This window comes from Hirundo rustica, chromosome 15 (assembly GCF_015227805.2).
Source record: "Hirundo rustica isolate bHirRus1 chromosome 15, bHirRus1.pri.v3, whole genome shotgun sequence".
Classification (NCBI taxonomy): Eukaryota; Metazoa; Chordata; class Aves; order Passeriformes; family Hirundinidae; genus Hirundo; species Hirundo rustica.
The window spans coordinates 15997671-16019023 of NC_053464.1; the positions used below are offsets into that span (position 1 = coordinate 15997671).

Sequence of the window (21353 nt, forward strand, 5' to 3'; positions counted from 1 at the left end):
AGGCCTTTGCCAAGGATGACACTGCATACAGTGAGCATTGACTCAGAGGGGAGGGTGTCAGCTCCTTGTTTCCCACCCAGCTGTGATACGGGATCAAGGGGTTCCTCCTGTGGGGAAGGAGGCTGTGCTTGTGTGTTTGTGGTGCCCAGAGATGGAAATGTTCCTTTCAGGGGACAGCGAGTGAGGAGGCAGGAGAAGTCTAGGATCACTCGTAAGGGCAGGATTCCTCTGTCTTTACCAATGTTTTTGCTGCCTGTCATGTGCCCTGTTGGCACTCAGGTGGGTTTAGGGGCTCCCTGAGCTCAGACTCTGCCTGGTGAGGTGGTTCTGTACAGAGCAGTGTGTTTGGGGACTGTTGGTCCTTCTCCCTTCAAAGGAGAACCAGAAGAGGGAGAAGGGGCTGGGCATGTGTGGGTATGTCAAGAAGATACTCCCTGAATCTGGATTCAGTGAATTTTGAATGCAGAATTCCATTTTGTGTGGCAGAATCAGCCATGCTGGTGGCACCTCAAGTGTCAGATCATCCCCCAGTTCCTCTGTCCTGCTGCTGGTGGTCATCAGCGACTGGCCCCACCATTTCCACCACTCCAAGGTGCTGGAGGGACCCTGGGCACGCTCTGCCTGACAGCTCTGCACCAGAGCACCCTGTGCTCAGCGAGCTTCCCATGCAGAAGGATCCTGGACCACCCCCTCTCCGCAGCCCCACACTGGGAACCGTGCCCAGAACATCGTGTTCTGGTACGTGATTTAACCACACAATTGTGCCTCCTCTTGAACTTTTGCAAAAGTACTTCAGAAAGGCCAGTCCCAGTGGGTTGTGATGGGCTCCTGGGAAAGCTCCTGGGGCCCAGAACCAGCCAGGGACAGGTGAACTCACTGCCCCACTCAGCTCAGCCCCACCGAAGGCCCCAGCTGCCCTCATGCCAGGGTGAGCGCACTACGTTCGCCTCCGTGCAAGCCACTGCCATCAAACTCTTGCCAGCACCGGACTATCCCCACTGCCAGCAGGGAAGCTGAAGGCAACTTTAAAATCAATTTTTTATTATTGCAAGAACATTAGTTACACAGGCTGGTGCTTCCTCCCACCCGAGTCTCTGGAGTCGTATCCTTGGCACACACCTACAGCTGTGCCCACCCGCACCAGGAGGGGTGCAAACGCTGGGCAGCACACAGTAGGGCACCCAGGGGCTCCAGCAGTGAAGGGAGAGTTCAGTTTTTGCTGTTTCCATTGTAGCTGATCAGGAATGGAAATTCTGCAGCCTCAGAGGTCAGAAGTAGCTTTGGTCCCATCCCGAGGCTCTGCTCCATGCTATGGCACAGCTGCGGCACACGCCGGTGCCACATCTCTGCAGCCAAGGGTGCTGGAGAAGGGAGTAGGATGAGACAAGATCCTTTCAACACAAACTCTTCTAGGGTTCTGTGATTGACCAGGCCATGGCCTTGCATCCACTGTCAGGACATCCTGTCGTGTCCCTGCCACCACCCGGCTCTGCTCACCGGGAATTGCTTCCCGCCCACCCCATGACGAGAAAGTGACAAGATTTTACGGCAACGCTGTTGTACACAAGCTCTACGCACTAAAGCCAAAGCCTGGCTCTGTGAGGTTTATTGCAGGGTTTATTAGGCAGAGCTTCCTCCCAGTGTTCGGTCATAGGAGACGGCAGCTCGGGCTTTTAATTCCCTCCTGACTTTGAGGGACGGCCAGCGGCAGAGCCTGGCGGGAGCTGGCAGGACGCTCCGGTCACTCGGCGTCCGCGTCGCTGTCAGGGCCGAGCGCGTCCAGCGGCCGCACGCGCAGGGAGTCGTAGTTGGGCGGGGGCGTGCCGGGCTCGGGGGGCAGCGCCTCGGCCCCGGGCACAGCTCCTGCAGCCTCGTGCTGGAAGCCCAGGTTGGTGTGAGCCTCCACCAGCTCCGACACCGTCGGGGGAGCGTCCGGGTACCGCGCCCGCGCCCGCCTCTGCTTCAGGCCTTTGCACCAGCCGATGACGTTGATGACGGTGATCCACAGCGAGTCGATGATGATCTCCCCGAACTCAATGAGGCACAGCACCGAGCCCCCCATCCAGAACCCAAACTGGCCTCCCAGGCTCGACAGCAGCCAAACGATCTGTGGGAGGAGAGCGGAGTGAGCCGAGGAAGGGGAGCCCCTCAGATGTGCCCCGCCCCGATCCATCACCCGTGGGCCAGTGCTGATGTGGGTGATGCACCCGGGACCCGCCTGCTGGGTCCCCTCCTGCGCTGGTGCTGCCCTGCCGGGCTGGGACAGGGACGGGACGTGGAGTGGGGGAAGGAACTGAGGGCTGTGAGCCACCAGGCAGAGGTGGCTTCATCCACCCCATGACAGCAGGTGTGCCAAACAGCAGCCTCGAGGGACGAGGGACGTGACAGATGTCCCCCAGGGCACTGAGCCCTGCCTGGCTCCTGTGCCTGCCCTGCCAGAAGGGCTGGGACGGGCACTCACCGTAGTGGCAGCTGACTCCGAGATGGTGCGGTAGTTGTACTCCTGGAAGTAAATGTTCAGCTTGATGATCCCATTCCTGTAAAGGACAAAACCCACCTCAGTGAGGAGCTGGCTGTCAATGTCCTGTACCTCTGCTCCAGCCTGACCGAGGGACGGAGAGACACCAAGACGTGAGTATGAAGTGACAAACGTTGTGACATTGGAACTGTCCTTAATGCTGATTTTACTTAACTGCATGTTTGAGTTTGACTGACCCAGTTTGCAGCTCTGGAGAGCAGAGGACATGCATGAAGTGCCTTTTGGATCTGCTCTTTGTGTGTCCCAGGCAAACACGTTGCAAACCTCGTCCTCCCCGCGCATTCGCACCCGCCTGCGCTGGCCCAGCGCCAAGGCTCGTGTCAGGCTGATGTTAACAGGCTCAGCAGAGAAAATAAAGTGGTTGTTCCTTTCACTCACCTGTCCAGAGTCACATTTGTTGACATATCCCTTTCATAAGACAGAATATGGAAAATCCAGTCCTAGGAAAACAAAATCTGTTCAGAAAGAGTAGAGGCATCCAGTGCTCCCAAAGAGCGCGCGCCCCGCGGGCGCTGAGCCCCGGCCCCGTGTGCAGGCGGAGGGGGATGCTGTGCACCTGAGCAGGGCAGCTCTGCCCCAGCAGGGCCGGGGGTGCTCCTCCCCTGTCCCGTGTGGGCACAGGGGTGGAAGGTGGGCCCAGCCTTGTGCTCACACCGGCACCGGGACAGAACCCCTGGAAGGAGGAGCCACCGTGGGGGGATCCCTCCTCCTGCCTCATGCCCTGGTGCTGCTGCTGGTTTGTGCATGGAAAATACAGACTTCAGCAGCGCTGCTCTGAGCTGGACACCAGCTCTGAGTGTCCACATCCCTGGGAACACCACCAATGTCTGTTAGCAGCCAAGGGACTCAGGCTTACCTCAGAGGCTTCAGATGGCCAGTCTGCCATGGAGATGGTCATTTTGTACTGTGTGTCACTGCAGGGAAGGGGGACAGCATTAGTACGGAGAATTCCCTCTTCTGAAGTCTCTGGAACTTCAGTTCTCACACAGCAAACCAGCCCTGCAGGGTTTGCTGCCTTTTTAGGAAAGTCAGGACTGATGGGAGTCAAACTGAAGGATCCCTCTACCTCCAGAGCAGCCAGATCAGGCTCAGGTACTCACTTGCATGTTTCTTTACAGGAGTCAATGCAGATCTGACGCTGTTTGATGCTGGATCTCAGTGAGGAATAGCAATATGCTGTTCGGTGAAAACAAAAGTAAAGTGTCTGTTTCGATAATGACCCAGTTAATGAGTTACATCAATTTCATTTATCAAAATAAATATTAGGTATGACCCTTTGCACAGATTTGCCATCTTTCCTTTCAGCTTTCCTTTCCTTGAGAAACTTGGGCAAAACACTCAGACAATTTAATGTTAAATTAAAAATAACCTGTCACTTTCTGAAGAAAGTTTTTAGAGAGCCAGCTTGCTCAGAGTTGGTGGTTTTGGCACAGCCCTGCCAGCACAGAGCTGTGCCACCCCAGGGGAGCACTGCACCTTCCACTGCCCCCACCAGGGGACCCAAAATTTTTGGGTGCAGAGACCTAGAGTGATACCCTGTGTTCTCTCTCTTTGGTGCCCAAGGGCTCCCCCAGCCCAGAGCCAAGAGCAAACCCGGCCCCTTCTCCCCGGCACCGGCCCAGGTGGCCACGAGCCACAGGGAGCAGCCCAGCAGGAGCTGCAGGGACAGCAGCAGCCCCCAGCCCCAGGCACCGCCACCAGCTCTTACCCCAGCCTGGGTTGTCCTCGTTATTGCAGTAAGTCACCCCTTCAGGTAAGGGGAACATGTAGTGCCCACAGCCACAGATCTCCACCATGTGGTTTTGGAAGCACGAGCGCAGGCAGGCCTGGGGGAAAGAGGGGTGCTCAGGCTTGGGCTGAGCCTGGGGCAGCTCCATGCGCTGGCACTGGCCCCGAGAGCCCCTCGGCCCCCAGGAATTTCGGAATTCCCTCTCTAGTGCACTGAACAGACGATTTTGGGGCTGCAGACACAGAGGGATGCAGGTGCAGAGGAAGTGGGGGCTGCCAGAGCCTGTCCCTGCCCAGAACCTCTTCCAGCCTTGCTGGGAATTGGAATTTTTAAGGCCACTCACGGGAGCTCCCCATGGGTGAGACCTCATGGGAAATGGAGGGAGCTCAGCGCTCACTCCCACTCCCACAAGAAACTGTTCATTTCTCAATTATTTTAGGGTTTCATAGAAGTAATATTCAAGCTTCCAAAAGGGAATACAAATGCTCTCTTCCACCACAGACATGGCTGTGCACTCCAGGATTTACACAACACTGACAAAGGGCTGGTTTTACACTTTAAGGCCAGGAATTTCTAAATCCTTCAACATAAAGAGCAGACATATGAATGATCCTCTCTGTGCAGGTGCTGCTCTTACGGGGAGGATCTTGGCTGCTGCTCCAGCTGCAGCATTGCCATTAGCTTGGTGAGGCGTGAAGTTCACCACCGGAGACTGGAGGGGGATTCTGCACGAGGCAGAGCAAAGCGATAGCAAAGTCTATGAGAAGATAATTAAATTTAACAGCTGTGGGTAGGACAGGCAGAGAATTTCTGTGTGATAGGAAAGGTCCACAGAGTGCAGAGCAGTCAGGGAGTGATGGAAGAGCCTGGTTTTGCTGAGAAGGCTCTGAAGTGGCATTACGTGGGCACAGAACCCGGTCAGTGTTTGCACTTCTAGGGAATAATGCAATCCTCACGAGTGTTTGCTTAAACCTTATACAAGCATCCTCAAAAGCTGAGTAAAGCGGTCCAGTTGTTGTTATATTATATAAAGGTAGAAATATAAAACCAGTGCCAGCCCAAACCCCTCCTGGTCTGCGGGTGCATCTGTGAATCACCCCAAATGGTTTGGGTGTTTCCCTTACTACGGCATCGCATCCTGCTTCCCTCTCCAGTACAGCCTGTTACAAATTAACCTGTGCTTAGCGTTTGCACTCTAATTTTCTACAGATTCAACGTTTACAAACACTCAACTTTCTCATCCAATTTTCAGAGTGATGAAGAAGCAAAGGGCTGTTTCACTTCCTGTACAAACCAGCTGCATTTTCAGGGTGAAAAATTACTTGATTCCCCCAAAGAGAAAAAAGTTCAAGGTTTCAGGAGTGTTCAGAGGGAGAATGTCTCCTTGTCTTTCTCTCCTGTCAGGGGTAAATATCACTTGTATACATAAAACATGAGTTCCTGAGAAGCGTCACTTTGACATTGTCTCAGGAGAAGTTTCCCAGAGCGTCAGTGACAGTTCCTACAGAACCATGTGGGGCTTAGATCAGATACTAGGAAAAAGTTTCATGGAAAGGGTTGTAAAGCATTTGAACAGGCTGCCCAGGGCAGTGTGAAGTCACCATCCCTGGAAGTGTTCAGAAATCACGTGATGTGGCACTTGAGGACATGGTTTATCAGTGGTGGTGCTGTGTTGATACTTGGATTAGATGATCTTTAAAGATTTTATGGTTTATGATTCCCCAGAACCCTGCATGATAGGCTAAGATTTAACTGCTTCAACAGTATTTCCTAAAGGGTGGTGTTTGATTTAAAGGGATGCTTTACCTGTATGGAGTAGGAGGTGTTGTACTGGCTGTAGAGGTTTTTGACGGGGACGTCGGAGCCGTTCATGGTGCAGTCACTGTAGGGATAACCCATCCGCTCCAGCTCGTCCTGGAAAGGAACCCAAACACCAGGCTGTGGCTGCCACTTCTCCACAGGGCCCTGTGCCCATTTTCCAGAGGCTCTGTAGTTCCTGTGCTCCTCACTGGCTTTGCTAAAAATGAAAGAGCCAGCGGTGGCAGAGCTGCAGAGGCTGCAGCCCCTTCCCTGGGTGGATCCAGGCAGGTGAGGGTGTTCAGGGCTGGCAAAGCATCTTCTGACACGCTGGAGAAAGAGGCAACCACGACCTGGGCCCAGCGTTGCAGCCTCAATAAAGCACTTTGCCAGGACAGTTACATAAAATCCTCCATAAAGCGCTCCAGCCCCTGACAGGTGTGTACCCTGTCTCCTTTGGTTTGAGCCAGTTCAGCCAAGACTTAAAGCAAACTTGGTTTTGGTCCCATCAGATAACATTATTCTCAGACAATCTGCTCCCGAGGAATGCCACACATACCACCAGCACTCCAATGGAGGTTTCTGTCCCAGCCATGGCGTAGATGCCCTGGTCCTTGAGGAAGGGGAAGCTCTTCTGTTGATGCAGCATGAGCCTGGCCCCAGCGGCAGAGGACAGGTAGGGAATGTAGTCCTGCTGGCTGATGTCCAGAATCAGCTTCAGCCCTGGGACACCAGACAAAACACTCACAACAGGAATTGTACTGGAAGGTGAGGCTTGGGGAAAGAAGGGAGTGTATTTTCTTCTCCCTGTTCCTTAGAAGAGCCAGGGTCTGGCTGCCGTGGCAGCCTGACCTGTGCAGGAACACTTATGGTGGTGAATGCCCAGAACGGCAATAGCTGGGAACTGTCAGGTGTTGCCTCAGATATTTCAAATATCCAGAGGATGCCCTTCTGCTACATGTCTGTAGTCGCCTTTTTTCTGTGTGGCACATTTCCCTTTTGGGGCTCATCCCCGTGTGGAAAGCCTCTGCTCCCTGTTGCAGTGCCCCAGTGACAGAGGAATCATAAACCTGATCTGAGTGACAGAAATGGGCACCAAGAGAGAGCCCCCTCATATCTGCCCCTCCAGCCGCCTCCTCTGCCACGAGCGCTCCCTTACCAAACTCAGCCCCGGGGTTGGAAGAATTCAGAGCCTCCTCATCCATGCCCCAGTTAAAGATGTAGCAGTTACCATGGTCTGGGTGGTAGATTTGGGTGAAATTCCTGGAAGAATCATACACATAAAACTGTGACTCTTGGGAGGGCTAAAGGGGAGTGACATAAAGCAGGTGGTGAGCCCAGCTCAGCAGCTGTGCCGGGGTTCACCCCCCATTGCCTCCTTTCCTGAACACGTGTACAGGGACCACAGCTGGTGGCACGTCAATCCATGTGTTTTTGAAAGAAAGGCAAGGCAAGGTACAGGTGTCTGCTGGGACATGGCCCTGGGGACAGTGCTCAGTCAGATGGAGAGGAACATTTGTCACACAGGTGAGGGGAACAATTGCTCAGTCTGTGCTGTGCTTACAGCTCTGGGCTGGCATTACAGCTCTGGGCTGGCATTACAGCTCGTGCTTTGACGAGTTCTTGGTCACCCTTGTTGCAGAAGGGACAGGGCTCCCCACAGCCTGGGGTGCTGCTGTGTGCTCCCCTTTCTCAGCCCCGGAGATGGGAACTTGGGATCCACAGGAAACAAAGTTGGCTGAAATGCATTTCTCAGAGCCTTGTGCAAAAGGGAGGGGGCTGTAACTGGGGGCCATGCTGCTGACTCAGCTCCTGGTTATCACTGGATACCCTGGGTTCTGCTGGTCTTGATATGTCATGAGCACACTGCCCCTCCAAAACTCTAACTCAGCCAGCACTGGGAAGTGTTGTTAGAGCTGAGAATCAGCAGAAATCTCATTACTAGCTGATATATACCTTAAAATTAGAAAAGAACCCGTGCGTTGTTCATTCCTGCAGGGACAAAAACGAGCAGGGAGCTCGTGTGCACCTACTTGTAGTTGCAGGGCTCCGCCCCGTAGAGACACGCCAGGATCATGTCCTCTGCCTGGTAGCCCATCCTGATCCTCTCGTGCAGGGGGACCTTGGAGAGGATGGAGGTGGACTGCAGGATGTACCACTCGGTCACCGCCTGCGCCGCGCTGCTGAAGTTCCTGTACGTGCAGTTGTCAGAGCCCTGATGGCTGCACTGGGGACACAGAGCAGGCAGGTCTCAGCCCCCGGGGGGTGGCAGGGGCCAGGGCGTGGGCCCCTCCCCACGTGCTCATCTGGATGCCAGCCCTGCCCAGAACTGAGAGGTTCAGCCTGACAGAGCCACAAGCCAGGTGTGACACCGAGCTGGCTGTGACACCGAGCTGGCTGTGACGCTGAGCTGGCTGTGACACCGAGCTGGCTGTCACAGTACAGTACAGGGCCCTTCCCCAGGGACACTTCCCAGCTGGGCAGGTTATATATCAGCCCCATGGTGACCTCCTCAAGTTAACAGAAAAAGTCAATTTTGGGGCAATTCTTTAAGGCTGGAGTTTCCCCGGGTTCCGAGGTCTGTCCAGGCAGGGTCCTTGGAGCCTCCGTGGGAGCAGGGGTGAGGGGTTGCAAGACCCCCTTGTGCCTCTGCACTGCAGACTGCAGCAGGAAAGGGACGGGGCAGCAGCCACAGGCTCTCCCTGGCGTTCTGGGTGCCTGACCCAAGGAAGGGGTGAAGGTGTCTGGGAGCCTGCAGGGAGCACCCCTGCCCTGGCTCTGTCCTGGGCTCAGCCGGCGGCAGGGGCTGGGGCTGGGCACAAGCAGTGCCAGACCTGGCACAGCCAGACCAGAGCCCCAAGGCAGACTGGCCATGGGCAGCTGGTGGGGAGGAGACACAGATCTTCCTGCTGCATCCTTGCCGAGGCACCCATCCCTCATCTCTGCCCCCTGCCACTGCGGGACCCCTCTCACCAGCTTCACTGCCAGCTTGTACTTCTTCTCTTCCGACGTGGTGTTGCCTGGGGCGGGTAGGGCAGTGGTTTGGTTCTCCACAGTGGTTCTGTTGCCCACGGTTTCATTGTCCGCAGAGCGCTGGCTGCCCCCAGCAGTGTCATCACTCACACTGGTTACGTTGACCATGGCAGTTTCATTGACCACAGCGGTCTGGTTGGTCTCAAAGATGTCCAGGATGATGGGATTGTCTTTGTCATGCTCGTCAATGAGGACCAGGGGGATCTGGTTCCAGAGCTCCAGGTCGAGTGGAGGGGACAGGTTCTCGCTGCTGTTCCCTGGTGTGGGCTGCAGGATCCTCTCCAGGGCTGCCTCAATGAGCCTGTCCAGCTCCTTCAGCAGGGGCTTCACCTCTGAGTACCTGCGGGACAGGGAGCTGTGACCCCAGTGCCGTGGGGCTGGGGACACGTGCCAGCTCACCCACCACACTGCTGGCTTGGACCTCCCTGGGGACCTGAGAGTGCAGCCTAGAATTTACTGGAGGACAACGGGAGCTTCCATGCAGAGCACGGACACTGGTGTCCCAGCAGGCTGCAGCTGGGCAGAAGGGCAGTGTGGGGATGAACAGGGAGTGCTGCAGGGTGAGCACACCCGTGCTGGGCCACACTGGTTCTAGTTCAGTAATTCACTACAGTTTACACAAAACACTTCTAGCAAGTGGAGGAAAAACTACCCCTAAGCAATTCTTGTGTTGGCTGGGAGCGTCTTGCCTTGGGCTACACTATTGCATGGATACGAATTTAAAACAACAGTAAATTTAAAACAGCACCAATGAAAATCAGTGATTCCTTTGAAATGACGACTCAGTTGTATCTCTGTGGTTCCTGGAAGACAGGACTGTGGAACCAGCTCTTAGTGCCTGGAGTATGAGCAATGGGAAGAATGTTCACAGTAAGGAAGGGGAAGCAAAGGAACTGTGGGAGATGGAAAGACTGATTCTGGCTGGGAAAGGTGAATTGAATTTGGTTCTTTGGTGAGCTGAGGAAAGTTTGCAGGGAGGTAAAAACCTTCATTAGATTGACTGATATGGTGCAGAACTGTGTTAGGAATAAACCCTTCCCCATGATGGTGGGCAGTTCCTGGCACAGGGTGCCCAGAGAAGCTGTGGCTGCCCCTGCATCCCTGGAAGTGTCCAAGGCCAGGCTGGACAGTGGGGCTTGGAGCAGCCTGGGACAGTGGGAGGTGTCCCTGACCGTGGCGGGGGTGAAATGAGATGAGCTTGAAGGTCCCTTCCCAACCCAAACTGTTCTGGGATTCTCTGAAGCCCAGGAGAACTTGCAGGCAGAAGAACCCTCCCCTTTTCCTGAGCCATTCATCTTCATATTGCTCTTTATTTGTTTTTAGGGCCACTTGGTGACTCCATTGATGCTCCTAACGTGATATCTGAGACAATAACAAGCCCTCAGTACCTCACAATGGCAATGTTTCTGAGGGGTTAGGGCACACATGGGGAGAAGAAAAACTTACTTGAAAGGGTTGGCGTTGCAGACGGTGACTGCGGGGAACTTCATGGTCTTAAAGCCGATGGAGAGAGACGAGGTGACGTTGTAGGAGAGGTAGGTGTTGATGAGGATCCCCCACTGCCAGAACACCAGGGATGCAAAGAGCAACGTTAGGAAGAACCAGATCAATTTCTTCTTTGGCCCCTCCTTGATGATGCGCTTGGGGCCGTGGGTGTTGGTGTTGTCGCAGTACCAGACCAGCAGCTCCTTGTAGGTGTAGCCAGGGCCCTTCTGCAGGCGATGCAGTGCCCGCACCAGGTACTTCTTCAGGTTCATGCTGCTGCCTGTGAGCAGGAGAAACACATCAAACCAGCTCTGAGGAGGAGCAGGGGCCGTGCCACACCAGGTGTCCCTGTACTGTCAGCACAGCAGGAGTGGCACGGTCACTGTGGCTTGTAACCCAGGAAGAACTCAGCACAGACGTTCTGCAGGGTCATGCCATGGCACCAACACCTCACCCAGCCTCCTGGAGAGGTCTGGGATTGGTAGCTCTGAAGGTGGTGAATGCTTTTGCCACATTTTGGGTTCTTGCTGGCCCCTCCAGAGCTGAGTGACTGGGACCTGTAGGACGTGGCCGTGCCTGGTGACTCCCGAGCATGGCCAAGGCGCTGCAGTGTGCCAATGCCTGCCCAGGTGCTGCCCAGGGAGTGGGAATGCTGTGTGCACACCGATACAGCTGGAATGCTGGAATGCTGTCCCAGCCTCAGCCAACACTAGATGGACCAAGCAGTACACGCAGGAGCTGGCTCGGGCACGGCTCAGGCTCGCAGCGCTCAGGGTTCCACCTCACACGGAGCCCGAGACAATTCTCAAAAGTGAGAAGTGTTAGAGCACATCCAGCTTTCAGAGGGACAGGAGGAGAGGAGCTGGAGGCAGCAGCACCTTTCCCAGGACCAGGAATGCTGCTGCCTGCTGGAGGACGGACACCGGATTGGTTTTTTCCACCAAATTCCTTTGTCTGTCAGATATTATCAGTATGCCCCCCCACTCCCCCGCTCTGGTGCGGGATGCTGCATACTTGGCATTCATTTTGTGAGTAAATAGAACATTTTGTGCTGCTATTTTAAGGTTAGAATCTGTGTTACTAAATCTTAACATCCCGAGGCAGGATTTCAAAAAGAACCTGAGGCAACCACTCAGAACATTTGTCAGATTTAAGCTGCAGGAGAGCAGAGTTAAAGATTAATGCTGGGAATAGGCCCTGTTCTGGGAGGAAGAGTGCAGAATAATGCAGCAATAGTTCACTAAGGAGCAGCACTCGGCAGGGCAGGCATGAGAGTGACACAGCATTACTTGCCAGTGAGCAGAGAAGGCAGTAAAGGTGTGCACAGGCTCGGGGGAGTGAAAGGAGGTGGGTTCTTCATGCTTTTCAAAAATAAAAGAGGTGATACCAATTCCTTGATCTGCTGGCCAGATCTGCAAATTCTCCTGAGTAGCACATAGAGAGTTTGAGAACAGGATAAACCCAAGAGGTTTTGAAGTCTCGCTCCATGACACAAAGAGAGATGATGGTTTTCACTGCATGCCTGTTACCTGTGGCATTAGATGTAGGTGATCCTCTGTGGGAGAGGACTTTGGGAAGAACAAACCCCAGCTGCTTCCTCTAAGATCTGAGGGCAGGCTCTACTCCTATAGAAAAAGATTTTGTCCTCCAAGGAGCTCGTGTCCCGGGACTGGGAGCCCCTGGACTCCCAACACCACCATCTCATCCCTCATGACCCTGTGCCAGAGGTTCCTTCTGCCTGGGGGTGGTTTGCCCATGGAGGGAGCAGACCTTGCACCAGAGCCTGGCTGGGTTTGGGGCAGAAATAAGGAGAAAGGGAGCAGTGACCTCTGCTGAAGTGCCCAGGGCTGAGGGAGGACGTGAGCCACGAGGACCGTGCTGCCCCAGCCCCGTGGGGTGAGCTCAGCCCTGCCCCAGGGGCTGCAAGGTCGCCCTTGGCTTTGCAGAACCCAATCCTCAGAGCTCATTTAAAGCTGGGGAGTGCAGCGAGGCAGACAAGGAAATATTTTCTGCCTTTTAAGAAATCCAGTAAAAGATTTAGATTAGATTGCACTTCAAGCCCCTGCCTGGTGCAGGGCAGGACCCTGCCTGGCTGGTGCTGGCCACTGCGTGCCCTGGGCTGGCAACCCCCTCGACAGACACGCAGCCCTGAACCCTTTGCAGGTGGCTCCAGGGAGCCTGCACTGCTTTACATCCATGCCCTGCTCTGGGCTGCTCTGGTCACAGCAGGGTCATCTGAACTGTCTGGAGCTGACCCCAGGGACATGAGACCCCGTGGTGCACAGGGTGCCCCTCTCCTGGCAGCACCTGCATGCCTTTGAGGACCAAAGCCATCCTAAGAGAAACCTGCTCCTGGTTCCAGTGGGGTTTCTCTGTGCTGTGGAGGTGTCCTCCCTGTCTCCAGCAGCTGAATCCAGCCCTGCCTCATCCCAGCATCACCCTGGGTGAAACTCCTCCACCTCACAGTGACATCAGACTCCCACATTACGAAATGATCGTGTTGACTCTGTTGAATCTCCTCTGGGGTTTTCCTAGGGCAATTGCCACTTGAAGGAAATAAAGTCACGAGCAAAACTTGGCCCACTCCTGGAAGCTCCAGGGTTAGACATGGGCTGCAAAACCACCCTGACACTATGGGCCCGATGACACTGAGATTGCTCAGCACTTTCTCTCCTGGGACACGCGGGTCACTCCTCTTTGGTGACCACCTGCTCATCTGCCATCTCCCCCAAACCCTGAGGAAAAAGCCTTTCCTCAACAAGACATCTATACTCTCCAGTGGCATTTCTGCAAATCAGAGGAATTTCTTTTATTACCTCACAAGTTTACAGGGGAGGAGTTTGAAAAGTGGAGCAGCAAGGTGTCAGTGAGCAATGAAAGCCTGTCTCAAGGCGGGGTCAGAGCTCCCAGCAGATGCTCTGTGCTGCTGGTGGCGTGCAGGGACAGTGGCCAGGGCACACGGTGCCAGCTCCAACGCCCACAGCTCCAACCCACGCAGGCGCCTCCGGGTCTCCAAGCCCAACGGGCAGGCGTGAGCACTCCAGGAGTATTTACAGTCTGGGAGCTTAGATAGCGCTCGCCTGACTCTGTGCCGTGTTCAGGCACTCCGCTCCCACTTCCCTGCCTAACCCTGAGCTCTGCTCTGGAGCCAGGCTGGGACAGCTGGGGCTGTGCAGCCTGCAGAGGAGAAGGCTCCAGGGAGAGCTCAGAGCCCCTTCCAGGGCCTAAAGGGGCTCCAGGAGAGCTGGAGAGGGACTGGGGACAAGGGATGGGGGGACAGGACACAGGGAACGGCTTCCACTGCCAGAGGGCAGGGATGGATGGGATCTTGGGCAGGAATTGCTCCCTGGGAGGGTGGGCAGGCCCTGGCACAGGTGCCCAGAGCAGCTGTGGCTGCCCCTGGATCCCTGGCAGTGCCCAAGGCCAGGCTGGACACTGGGGCTTAGAGCAACCTGAGGCAGTGGAAGGTGTCCCTGCCCAGGTCAGGGGGTGAAATGAGATTAACCTGAAGGTCCCTTCCAACTCAAACCAATCCACGATCCCGTGGTTCCCATGATGTCCTAAGCCGTGCTCCTCATGTGCCAGTAAGGTCACATTGTTGAGCTCACGCTGCTGCTTGGGCAAGGAACGATGGGAATCCTGGATAGTACGAGGAGCAAACCCCCAACACCAGCAGCTCCATCCCCGGGGACGCTGCGAGCATACTCTGCCTCACTGGGAGACACCATCCCGGGGGAGACGGCCCATTTCCAATACCAAACCAAACACTCAACTACTCCATGAAGATGCGGTTTGCTCCCATTCTCTTTTATCGGGGAGATTAAAGGAAACTCCTGGGCAAATAAAAGTTAAATCCGAATTACTACCCCTGGCGGCACACCAGGTACATCCCAAATACCTGCCCAGCACGAAAACCTGCCCCGCTGCGCAAAACCAGGCAGAGATCGGGTGACTTCAGCTCCGTATCAGCGTAAAAGACACCGTGACCAGCCCGTCGAGCCGGTCCCTTCGGCCCCGAGACGCCGCCGAGGGATGCCCGAGGGCGCTGGGAGATGCCCGCGGGCATCTCCCGACATCGCCTCGGGGCCGAAGGGAGCGGCCAGCACCGACCCCGCACACCCCGTCCCCGTCCCCGTCCCCGTGCCGTCCCGTCCCCCTCCCCCGGTGCCCCCGTACCTGCCGCCCGTGCGGCTCCGGCCGCGCTCCGCGCTCCCGCCGGGAGCGGGCGGCCCCGGCAGCTCCCCCGGCCCGCCCCGGCCCGCCCCGACGGCACGGCTGAACCCGCCTCCTGCCGCCGCGCCGCTCCCGGCCTCGGCCCGCCGCCGAGGGGTTCTGCTCCGAGTTTCTCCTCGCACATCCCAAGGAACGGCTCCCGACTCTGCTGCTCCTCCGCCCGTCACGGCAAGACCGCCTGACACAGCGTGGGAATGTGGCACGAACCTCACAGATCACGGAATCATTTGGTTTGGAAGGGACCTTAGAAACAGAATCCTGCTGTGGCTTGGAACAGACCTTAGAGCTCGTCCTGTCCCACCCCTGCCGTGGCAGGGACACCTTCCAGTGCTCCAGACTCCAATGTCCAGCCTGCCCTTGGACACTGCCAGGGATCCAGGGGCAGCCACAGCTGCTCTGGGCGCCCTGTGCCAGGAACTGCCCACCCTGCCACCCTCCCAGGGAAGGATTTCTTTCTGATATCCCATCCAGCCCTGCCCTCTGGCAGTGGGAGCCATTCCCTGTGCCCTGTCACCCCGGTCCCTTGTCCAATTCTCTGTCCAGCTCTCTTGGAGCCCCTTCAGGCCCTGGAAGGGGCTCTCAGGTCTGGTGGCCATTGCCCTGCAGCAGGTCACAGTGTGTTTCTTAGTCTGGTTTGAGCTGCCGCAGCTGCCAGGACATTGCCTCACCTCGCTGCTTCACCTTCCCTGGTGCCAACTCTCCCTGGTGCCAGGCTTTTGACATGGGTGAAATAAATGCAGGTGAGGTGCATTAGCTCTTTGAAACAGTTTTATAAGCTGTTTTGGACAGATCCTATAATATTTTTTCTGTTTTAAAAGAAGTGTAAGATCTTATAACCTTGGCAAAGGCTGCCTAGGACAGAAGTGGAATCACCAGCCCTGGAGGGATTTAAAAGCCATGTGGATGTGGCACTTGAGGACAAGGGTTAGTGGTGGCCTTGGCAATGCTGGGGAAATGTTTGGACTTTATGATCTTGGAGGGCTTTTCCAACCTGAATGATTCTTTGATTCTATGTTAATTTATTTTTTTTCCATAAAAAGCCTCCCTTCACAGCTGTTTGCTCCCCTGCCTGCTGCTGGGCACACTCCCAGAGAGAGTTAGAACTCCCCAAGTCTGTCCAGTGTGGACTAGACAAGATATTGATATTCAGACAGAGGGGGCAGGGCTCTGCCTTAGTGGCACGAATGGACTGATCTCGAGCTTGATGATCTCTTTCCAGGAGAAATGAGCACTTTTTCCATAAAATGACAGAATGAACTGAGCATGGAAGCAGCTTTTCTGTTCGCTTCAGGGCTGGAGGCAGCAGCTCAGATGGGGCTCCCAGCCCAGCTGTCGGTGATTTTCACGGCGGTTAACATGTGCTTTGTGATTTCAGGACTTAATCTCAATATTATGTGTCTTGCACACTGACTCCTGTTGATCCTGTAATTAATCCCTCACAGGGGCTGGAGAGACATGTCCCCCCATTTTCTGTATTCTCCTAGCCCAGGGCCAGCCCAGTGTGTGCCTTGGGCTGGGATCCCTCAGCTCAGCACTGCTGTACAAACATGTTTGGAGGTAAAATCTTGAGCATCTCGAGCAATGTGGGAGACGTCAGCTCCTCACAACAGTACAAATGTACAATGTACAAACCTCCTTGGAACCATAAATCACTGCTGAGGGCAGAGCATTGTGCACGGGAGTGATTGCTTCTTGCTAGGAGAGGTAATGGCAGATTCTTGTTCAGTCAAGACTTGGTCAGACTTTCCCAAATGTCCCCGTGTTCGGTTATTTGGGAACAAAAGGGATTTTTATTTTTAACTGGCGCAGGTGTACCTCGTGTCATTATGTCAGGAGTGGAATGTGGGATTGTGTTTGAGAAGTATCTCCAAGGGAAGCTGGAACAAACAGGCTGGATGGACCAGGACCTGCCGGATTCCTCTGTCCTGTCACAGTAATTGCCCTCCTATCGCCACTGCTTTCCCGGAGAACAATGTCTGTTACCAGCTCTGGCAGCTCTAGCGCAGGAAACAGAGCGGGTGGCGTTTGTTCCAGGGTTTGGAACATCAGCTGCGCAGCCAGCAAAGCCCAATGACCTTGAGCTGGCTTGACTTTCCATCATCTCTCAATCGTTTATGAGAAAGTTTATTTCATAAGCAAAAACCTCCTGCTGAAAATACAGCTGAAATGCCACAGGAAGCTCCCCTGCATCCCAGGCATTGTGTTCCCAGTGGTGTGTTGTGCTGGCATGATGCACTGCTGACAGCAGCTAAATACAGCTGGGACACCAGATCCGTGGGGGAAATCAGCCCTGAAAGTGACACCATCTGCCTGATCCACCATGTTTCAAAAAAATCAGCTGCTCCTAAATTTGCCTGATGGAAGGAAAGTGTTTTGATGGTGGCTGTGCCTGCAGTGGGTACAAAGGCAGCTGGAATTTTGCTGGATGCTGTTTGGTCTGGATGTACAGATGAAAAAGAGCAGAGGTGCTTCTTCCTATCAGTTCCCACCAGTCCCCATCAAGTCCCTGTCACCATCACCCACCCAACACCGGTGCAGGCATTGTGACCCTGCACAGGAGGCTTCTCCTTCTCCTTCTCCTTCTCCTTCTCCTTCTCCTTCTCCTTCTCCTTCTCCTTCTCCTTCTCCTTCTCCTTCTCCTTCTCCTTCTCCTTCTCCTTCTCCTTCTCCTTCTCCTTCTCCTTCTCCTTCTCCTTCTCCTTCTCCTTCTTCCCCTGCCGAGGAAGCCTCAGTCAGCACAGGCTCACCCAGCACGGTAGTTTTGCTGGGTTTATCGTGTGCACTTCCAGAGACACGATGTCACTAGATGAAATCGAGTCGCTCATTTGTGACCAGTAAAATCCCGGTGAAGTGACAGTGAGCATCTCACAACCACCCTGTGCTGGGAGCCGCTGTGTAAAACCTGTTAACTGAGCTGTGTTTGCGTTACAAAGATCAGGCAGTAAAACCCAGACTGGTTTTGTTTTACAAGCCGCAGAGGGGAGGGAAGGGGCCCCGGCGGCTCCTGCTGGCCGGGCACAGCTCGGTGGGCAGGGGGCCGCAGGGAGGGGTCGCTCCGGGCCAGGGTCGGGCCCTGCCAGCCAAGCTGTGGCTACAAGGAGGAAGGGATGGGGCAGACTCCCCTGTGGCCCAGCTTCCTCAGCCTCAGCCCGGTGACATCGGGCACTGAGTCCTGCTTCACCTGCGGATGACACTGGGCAGGGCCTCCGTGCAGCGCTGTGATGGTTTGTCAACGGTGGGGTTTCCCCTGACCAGCTCTGTAACGAATTATGACAGAGAATTAGTCGCACTCGTCTGCCTTTTCCGCTGTAGTTTACCGGAATAAAAATCCCTCCTGCTGTGACTGCAGCATCCTGGGATGTGGCAGCTCAGGTGGAGCCCAGTCCTCTGGATGCACCCAGGATGCCCTGGTACAGGTCAGGGAGTGCCAGCACGGCTCCAGCAGGATGCAGCAATGTAAAGGCGCCCTGGGCTGGTGCTTTATGGTCCCCTCCCATGCCCTGGGGCAGATGTGAACTATTTTTTGACTGATGACATTTTATAATGAGACCAGAGCTGATTTATAACAAGACCAGGAGTGATTACCCTTGTGTACCCAGAGGAACAGCTTGTACCGTTCAGGATTCGTTATGTAAACGTGGGTGAGAAGGTCTTAAAACCCAGCAGGACAGCCCTGGAGTGAGAGGCATTGTGACAACAGGGTGATTCACCTGGCTCCAGCCGGCTCCCACCTCCACCGTGTTCTGTGATCACATCCTGCCAGGACTGCGCTGTGCTCTGGTGCAGGTGTATAAATATAGGGAACACTTGCTTTTAGTCTCTACAAACACATTTGGACAAAACCAGAGTGGAAGAGAGAGATGTGACCCTGTATCCCATACCCCATAGCTGCTGCTGGATGGGGCTCAGCTGGCTCGGTTGCTTGGGGCTTTGTGGGTTGGGTTTTTTCATTTGTCCCCACAGTGTCCCCTCCTGTACTTCATATCTCACTGCTTGGGACACAGTGCCAACGCTGCCGGGGACACGGTGCCACCATGGTCCTGGGGGCTGGCAGGGCTGGCAGCCCAGCAGTGGGGAGGCTCGCATCCTGACAGGGTCCAGCTCCCACCCAGCTCCTTCTTGGGCGGAAACTGAGGTAGACACACAAGACTGGGAGGGACAAGGCAGTGCAAGAGTGTTACAGGAAAGTGCTGAGGCTTGGGTGAAGATTCCAGAGGACAGAGAGGCAGGAACACGGTGTCCACAGCCCTGGGGCCAGGCGTATTTCTCTGTTTACACCTCGGGCTGTGTTACAAGCAGGCCAGGGAGCAGGCATGGCTGCAGGTCAGCGTCCTGGGCCCACAGCTGCCTGCGCGGGGGCCAAAGGGGAGAGCCCTGGTGCAGCGTGGCCAAAGGGACAAGGACAAGGACAGGGAGGACGGGAAGAGCCCCTGCCCTCCACCACCACTGCCCCCAGGCCTCCACCGCCGAGCCCACTCCCCGGGGCCGGTGGCCCTGAGCCCGGACTGCTCTGGAGAGGATGAACAGCCGGGATGGAGCGGCACAGCAGGCTCACCCAGTGTCCTGCATGGCAATGCCCAAGCTGGCCCGGGGTTTCTGTTCCCCCTGCTGGCCCCGGGCACTGCTCCCGGCCTCACTGCAGTGTGAGCCATGCCCAGTGTGCCAGGGGCGTGTGGGCAGCCGCTGAGGCTCCGCGCGGCCCGGCCCGGCCCGGCCCGGCCCTGCCTGCAGGGAGATGCTGGCACCGGGATTAGTGCCGGGGCCGTGTCCTGGCACGTCACTGCGGAGAGAACTGCTGCACCCCTGGGTCAAACTGCTGCACCCCTGGGTCAAACTGCTCCCGTCGCCTGGAACCACGGCGGTGCTGCCACGGCTCCCTTGCCACAGCCCGGCCTTGGCTGGGGGTGCTCCAGCTGCTGGAAAATGCTTCCAAAGAGCCGAGCACAGGCTGGGCTGGTGGGGATGGCTCGGACCCGCTGTCTGGTGGGAGGAACTGCTCCGGGGCTGCCCGCAGCTGCCTCACCCTGCCCTGCAGGCAAAGGGGTGAAACTGATCCATCCACGCTGTCCAGCCCTGTTTGGCCTCCCCGGAGCTGGGCTTGAGCACAAGATGCTCAGAGCCTGGATGGATTTTCCATTTCCATAGGCATGTGCTGGAGATGCCTTTCCCCAGCCCAGCCCCATTTACATTAATGAGGCATTTAACTCCCAAACCTGTTTGTGGACCACTGAATGTCACCCAGATGTCCCCACTCTGGAAGGGACCTGGGCAGTTTTTAACCCTGTCGGTGCTGCCTGGCTACAGCTGCTGGGAGCAGCTTTGGGCAGCTGCCCCTTCCTTCCCCTCTGAGGGACGCTGGGGTCACCCCTCCAGGCTGACACCCCCACACGGGCAGACTCCTGACACCCAGAAAATCTCTGTGTCGCTGCACTTTCCTCCTCCTCAGCCACTTTCCCCCCACAGTTCCCCCATCACCTCTGGCTTTCTCCCCTCTGGCAGTGGCTGCTGTGGGAGCTGTGGAGGAGCAGAGTGAGGTTCTGCTGGTTCTCCTCTCCTCGAAGGGCCGGTCCCGGTGTGCTGGCAGCCTTTCCCGTGAGTCACCAGCACCTGCTGCCGCGGGTTTGTTTCAACACCTTTCCCCAGCCTGTCCCTTGCCAAGGCAATGCCGTGCCTGTGATGTTGCCTGCACCTACTGTGTTTTTGGGTACTGCAGCTGCTCCCCGCAGCCCTGCGGTGCCACAAAGCTGAAGCCGTGGGTCTGTAGGTCTGGGGTCATTGTCATCCCTGCCCAAGAGCTCGGCACGGTGGCCACAGCTGAATCCCAGGGACAGAGGCAAGTGGGGACTGTTGTGAGGGAGGGGTGCCTCCTGGGAACACTGTCCCCATGGCAAGAGACCGGGCTTCCCACCTGACCCTGGAGCCAGCGCAGCGGAGCAGGGGATGTTGCTGAACCTTGGATTTTACAGCCGGTTGTTCCCATAAACTCCCAGCTGAGTTTCTCAGACACTTTGGGTTTATGATGTTTAGCGTGTGCCAGTCCTGATTCTCAGACAGGTTTCCTGTGTTTGAGGTGACTCAGGAGTTCAGCACAGTTCAGTGTTTAACTCACAATGAAGTAAACCATTTCTGCAGCTCCGTGGCTCTCTGCTGTCCAAGGATTATTCACACACGGAGAAAAGGTGTTGCACCTGCCCCAAGAGTAACTGCAAACAGCACCTGCGGAACACCTGCGCTTTTCCAAAGAATATAAAGCAAGTGTTCTCCCAAAAAAGCACCTGTCAGGACACATATCCTGGGTTTTCAGTGGGAGAGCCCTGACATTTCTGCTGCAGGACCACTACAGGTTAGCAGCCTTGTTCTCCATCAAAGGATATTTCCCTTATTGGAACTGCAGTTCTTGGTATAAACCCTGACCAGACCCTACACCTCCTTTTGTGCAGGGTTGGCACCACTCTGTTTATTTTCCAAGGCTTTGTTTTGCTGTGGGGAGGCTTTAGAAACACAAACCCTTGATCCATCCCAGTCTGTGCCAGGTGC

At 55.6% G+C, this 21353-nt stretch overlaps 1 protein-coding gene across 1 annotated transcript; it reads right to left on the reverse strand.

Moving 5' to 3' along the window:
- Window positions 1-1024: 1024 nt before the first annotated feature.
- On the reverse strand, window positions 1025-14820 carry SCNN1B (sodium channel epithelial 1 subunit beta). Its single transcript, XM_040079573.2, has 13 exons — window positions 14760-14820; window positions 10545-10863; window positions 9039-9438; window positions 8099-8292; window positions 7225-7328; window positions 6625-6788; window positions 6075-6182; window positions 4248-4365; window positions 3640-3715; window positions 3396-3453; window positions 2918-2979; window positions 2462-2537; window positions 1025-2107 (listed from the first exon to the last, which is right to left on the reverse strand). Exons 2-13 carry the CDS (start codon window positions 10853-10855, stop codon window positions 1742-1744), a joined length of 2037 nt encoding a protein of 678 aa, XP_039935507.1. The 5' UTR covers window positions 10856-10863; window positions 14760-14820; the 3' UTR covers window positions 1025-1741.
- Between the last annotated feature and the right edge of the window lie 6533 nt (window positions 14821-21353).